Source organism: Cryptotermes secundus, unplaced genomic scaffold (genome assembly GCF_002891405.2).
Source record: "Cryptotermes secundus unplaced genomic scaffold, Csec_1.0 scaffold43, whole genome shotgun sequence".
Lineage (NCBI taxonomy): Eukaryota > Metazoa > Arthropoda > Insecta > Blattodea > Kalotermitidae > Cryptotermes > Cryptotermes secundus.
This window is the reverse complement of record NW_019723298.1, coordinates 802,672-808,671: the sequence shown is the minus strand read 5'-3', so window position 1 is coordinate 808,671 and position 6,000 is coordinate 802,672. Positions and strand designations below refer to the sequence as shown.

The 6,000-nt window shown below is 39.6% G+C and overlaps 1 protein-coding gene across 3 annotated transcripts in view; it reads right to left on the bottom strand.

Moving 5' to 3' along the window:
• The window catches only part of LOC111861670, a 79,065-nt gene that overhangs the window by 49,555 nt on the left and 23,510 nt on the right, over window positions 1-6,000 (bottom strand). For all 3 annotated transcript variants that reach the window (XM_033750407.1, XM_023846426.2, XM_023846427.2), the window contains one exon: window positions 3,772-3,906. In XM_033750407.1, coding sequence (XP_033606298.1) covers window positions 3,772-3,906 — 135 coding nt within the window. The remainder of the gene's footprint in view (window positions 1-3,771; window positions 3,907-6,000) is intronic.

The window sequence follows — 6,000 nt, the reverse complement described above, 5'->3', positions numbered from 1 at the left end:
GTAGTAGTAGTAGTCGTAGTAGTAGTAGTAGTAGTAGTAGTAGTAGTAGTAGTAGTAGTAGTAGTAGTAGTAGTAGTGTGATGGCGCCCGCACCTCCATCGGCATCAGTGAATTGTGCCCGAGTACATAAGAACGTACATAAGAACCATTAAAAAGAGAAACTATCAAAGTTTTTATGTGAGTATATAATTTTCTCAGTAAATTTCAACGTGGGCTGCGTTGGTGGAATGACAAATATCCAGACAATATTTGACTTTGATTCATGTTGTTTGAAGCATGTTTGATGTTACTATAGCCACAGCATCCCTTATACAGGCTTTCAGGTGTTGAAGGTCACTAATCTTAACCTGGTAGACAATATTTTTTACATAATCCCACAAGAAAAAATCAAATGGAGTTAAAACTGGTTACCTAGAAGGCAAAGCAATTGGTCCACATCTGCCAATTCATCTCCCAGACATCTCTCTGTCGAGGTGATTCCTAACATGGTGGCAGAAATGTGGCAATGCATGTGCATAATCAGGCATGAAAAAAGTTTTCAGAGTTTTCCTTTCCAATGACATAAACCAGATACATGTATGACAGTTTCTAAGATACAATTTTTTTATTCTGGATATCTTTCATCTGGACAATTGGTATTTAAGGTCTGTAATTAAGACTCAATCTGTATATGCATTTATTGATTATAATGGACTATATAAAACAGCATCTGGAAGGTAATAAATAAAGCATGAGATAAAACATAAAAATGGCTGTATTGTCAAGTACAGTATGCAACAAAGATAAGGTTGGAAATACGAATGTGTTTTTGCTGCAAAAATTAACTGCACATATTGGAAATGGAGTATTAATTTTTCACATGTGTTGGCATTGAACTCTTGTTAAAATATGGGGGGCATAATGAAAGTCATGAGCAACAATGTTTTGTAAAGTAACATGATTTATTATTGACAAACCAAATACACCAACTCAATCTACAGACCTTTCTTTATTTTTCCACATAATCACCACTTCTTTATACACATTTCTCCCAGCATTCTGGGAGTTTGAAAATTCTGTTCCAGCCATCCGAAGACACTGACGCACTGCTTTCTGAATTGCCTCCCTTGTCTCAAAATGTCCACGCAGCTGATCCTTCACAAATCCGAAAAGATGGTAGTCGGAGGGTGCCAGATCAGGGCTATAGGAGGGGTGTGGAAGAACTTCCCACCCCATCTTTGCAATTGCTTCCAATGTGAGGTGAGCGGCATGGGGGCGAGTGTTGTCATGCAGGATGATGATGTTTCGTCCCGGACGTTTATCGCGCAATGCACAACGGAGCTTGTGCAGCGTCTGGACATAACGAGCAACATTTATAGTTTGCCCAGGTTCCAGGAATTTGACCAGAATAAACCCCTCTGCATCCCAGAAGACTGTGCCCATCACCTTCACAGCTGATGGCACTGTCTTTGCCTTCTTTTTTGATAGAGAATGCAAATGGTGCCATTCCATACTCTGCCATTTTGTTTCAGGCTCAGAATGGTGAAACCAGCTTTTGTCACCTGTCACAATACAGAGCAAAAAATCGACTTTGTGTCGATATCTCTGCAGCAGTTCTGAGGTGATGGCTTTTCACTGACCTTTGTGGTCTTCAGTCAATAATTGCGGGACCCAACGAGCACAAACTTTCCTATAGCCCAAGATTTCAATCATCTCCTGTACTGCACTGTGCCCTATTCCAAGTCACATGACTGTCATCTTCAATGATCTCAACCACTCTTTCCTTGTTGCGTTCAGTTGAGGCTGTTCGAGGACAACTGCTTCGAGGCTCATCTTCGATGCTGGTGTTCCCATCTTTAAAATGTTTCACCCATCTTCAAACACTGCTTGCACCCATGCACACACTTCCATAAGCACGCTGAAGTCTGTCGTGACTATCTGCAGCAGGGATTTCCTCTTTCACAAGAAATTCGATGACAGCACGCTGGCGAAATGACATATTGTTGTCGGCCATTTTGTTAGGAGTGATACTGGTCATGTGATGCAAGCTATTGACATCATACGTGGGGCAATCCAAAAGGTTGCGAAATTTGAATTTTGCGCGCGAATGGTTATGAGTACATCAAAATACCGCTATGTGTCTCCTCACACACCCTTCTTGAATCAGTGTGGCAAGCGGCGTCGAGTTGAGTGGTTGGGTTTATTGTTGGTGAACGTATTTCCATTGTTGTGTTTCCGTGACTTTGCGGTTTTGCGATGGCTGACCTGAGAGAGCAGCATGTCTGTATAAAGTTTGTTTCAAACTTGGAAAAACCGCTGCAGAAACGCACCAAATGTTGAAGCAAGCTTTTGGTGAAAACAGTTTTGGCCAGACACAAACTTACAAATGGTATAAGCATTTTAAAAATGGCCGAACACTGACTGATGATGACGATCGTTCTGGACGGCCGTCAACTCGCACCACAACAGAAAATGTCGCAAAAGTTAGGGATCTGATTCTGATTCAAGAGGATCCAAACTTTCTTTCAAAGGTTGTCACTGGTGATGAAAGCTGGGTTTATGGCTACAACCCTGAAAGCAAGCAGCCATCGTCACAATGGAAGAGCCCTTCTTCACCTCAGCTAAAAAAAGCTCGACAAGTCAAGAGCAACATTAAGTCCATGTTGATCTGTTTTTTTTTTAATATTGACAGGATTGTTCATAAGGCGTTCATCCCTCCTGGTCAGACAGTCAATAAAGAGTTCTATCGCGATGTTCTAAGGCGTTTGTGGGAGAACATGAGGAGAAAACGTCCAGAGAAGTGGCGCACGAACGACTGGGTACTCCACCATGACAACGCATGACCGCATATGGCTTACATTGTGCAGGAAAGTTTGGCTAAAAACAAGATGGCAGTTGTTCCCCACACACCGTTCTTTCCAGACTTAGCTCCATGCGACCTCTTTCTCTTCCCCAAGATGAAAATCAAGTTGAAGGGGCTAAGATTTGATACAGTTGAGGAAATTCAAGTGGAAATGCAGACGGTACTAAACACCCTAACAAAGAAAGACTTCCAGGGTGCATTTGAAAAGTGGCAGAAACGCTGGGATTGGTGTATGCGCTCCAAAAGGGACTACTTTGAAGGTGATGGTGCAGAATAAGATCTTTGAATTGAACTGAATTTATTTACATTCTATAAATCCTAAGTAGGTTAGTACCTTTGGANTTCTCTATTTACATTGAAGTATTCATCTAAAGAGTAGAAGGAATGAGCATGTAGATAATTCTTTAACTCTGATTTAAACTTTTTAGTATCATTGCCCAAGTTTTTAATACTTTGTGGCAGATTGTTGAACACTTTTATGCCAGTAAAGTAGACTCCTTTTTGATATACTGATAAAGTTGATGCGGGTAGGTGGAAGTTATATTTTTGTCTAGTATTCATGTTATAGACATCAGAATTTAATTTGAATTTATCTTTGTTGTAAACAACATCTAGGTAAGATGTAACAGTTGTTATTAATATATTTCGGGAACTTTTGGATTGCACCACGTAAGACACTCAAGGTTAACACAACAGCTGGTTCCACCTACCACCGTACTCTCTTTCGTCTGCTGTTGCCAGGTCGCATGCAAAAAAAAGTTGCTCATGACTTTCGGTACGACCTACGTATAAAACATAATTAAAATGTAACTTATCTTGATATAAAACACAAAAACACAAGAGTTCATAGGGATAAAAAGCCACTCAGCATTCTTAAATTTCAATATGACAGAAATGTTAACATCTATAATAATTGGCACCTTTCTTACCTCTAGCTGGTCTCTACTGAGATCTGTGAAAGGTTCAATGCAGCAAAATTCAAAATTTCTGTACAGAAGCTCAGATGTTGTACGGGATCGATGTGGTCCATTTTCACCAGAGGAATCAAGCATTTCATATTCATCCTACAATCAGAACAGACATTTTACTGCAAAAATAAAGATATACATCAACAATAACAAGTACTTAAAGTAAATCACTCCAGGTCAGAAAATGTATTCAAATGCAATATGAGTAAAAGACACAAACTTAATGCATCCAGTGGCATTTTTACAGAACCTGTAAACAGTGTGAAGCTTAACTACGAATAATGACCAAAACATTTCTGTGGGAAAATACACTCACTTACTTACTTACTCATGGAGCTGAGCCCTTCTTGAGTGGCCAATTCTGCAGCCACTCAAGAATTTCCCAGCATTTTATGGAACCTCAAGGTTCACTACCGTGTTCACAAGAGCCCTCCACTGGTCCCTATCATGAGCCAGATTAATCCAATCAATACCATCCCATCCTATCTCTCTAAGATCCATTTTAATACTGTCCACCCACCTACGACTTGGTCTTACCAGTGGTCTCTTTCCTTCTGGCTTTCCCACCAATATCCTATACGCATTCCTTGTCTCCCTCATTCATGCTACATGCCCTTCCGACCTCATCCTCCTTGACTTGATCATTCTAATTATACTTGGAGAAGAGTGCAAGTTATGAAGCACTTCATTATGCAGTTTTCTCCAACCTCCTGTCACATCATCTCTCTTCGGTCCAAATAATCTCCTCAACACCCTCAGTCTATGTTCCTCCCTTAATGTCAGAGACCAAGTTTCAAACGCATACAGAACCAAAGGCAAAATTAGTTTTGTATATTCTAATTTTTATGTTTTTGGACAGCAGACGAGAAGACAAAAGGTTCTGGACTGAACTGTAGCAAGCATTACCCAAGTTCAATCTCCTCTTAATTTCCTCCTGAATAAGGTTTCGATCTGTTATCGTTGTTCCCAAATATCTGAATTGTGCCACATTTTCAAAACATGTTTCCTATCTTTATATCACGATTTTGCCCTGCATTTTGGTGACAAGACAGCAACATATACTTAGTTTTCTCTGTTTACTTCTATACCAACCTCTTTACTTGCGTCAATTAAAGTTTGTGTGTTTTTCTTTATGGTATGTACGAACATTATCACCCAGTAGATTCACATCATTGGCACAGGCCAACGGCTGATGTGTCCTGTTTAATTTCTGTCCTGCCTGGTTTCCCTGGACCTTCCTAATGGCATATTCTACAGCAAAGTTAAAAAGGAGTGGTGATAAAGCATCTCCTTGTTTTATATCATCCTGGATAGAAAATTTATCAGACCAATGTTTACCTACATGGACTTTACTATACGTTTCATTCAAACACATTTTAATCAACCTAACTAGTTTTATGGGTATCCCAAACTCTTATCAGAATATTGTACAATACTTCCCTCCTAACTCAATCACAGGCTTTCTTGAAGTCTATGAATAGCTGATGTACTGTCTCATCGTACTCCCATTTTTTCTCCAATATCTGACGAATGCAAAAGATCTGATCTGTAGTTGATCTATTATGTCAAACCCCACACTGATGATCCCCAATAATTTCATCTATATATGGACTTAACCTTGAGAGAGAAGAATATTGGATAAAATTCTGTATGAAGTTGATAGCAGTGATATCCCTCGATAATTACTACAGTCTAATGTTATATTTTAGCGTCCTGTTGCACTGACTTAAGTCCATGATTTATTTAAACCGTCTTGCAGTGCATACACTCATCTATCTCCTTCTCTCACTCGCACTACATGTTTCGGCATAATAATGCCATCTTCAGGTGCTTACTCAATCCGCGCCAAACTAGTTCATTGCATGCCTTGTCCTCACATTAAAATAACTAAAATATATATCTATCATATACATTGACAAATGTCAAACNCCCCCCCCCCGAATTATAGTGACAAAAACTGCCTCACGCTCAGATTTCTGGCTCCAAACCCCACAAAAGAGTTCCAAGCTCTATGACATACTTGCACATTTTGAGACTAATTAATAAATCAAAATTTAAACAATGAATAAATATGCCTATAATTCTAGGCAGTTACAGTGCTTGCTACAACAAATCCAGGAAAACTGGACCAGCAGAATGTGCCTAGTTTCTCCTGCAGAGGCTGCAACCACTTCACAAGATTCTTGTAAG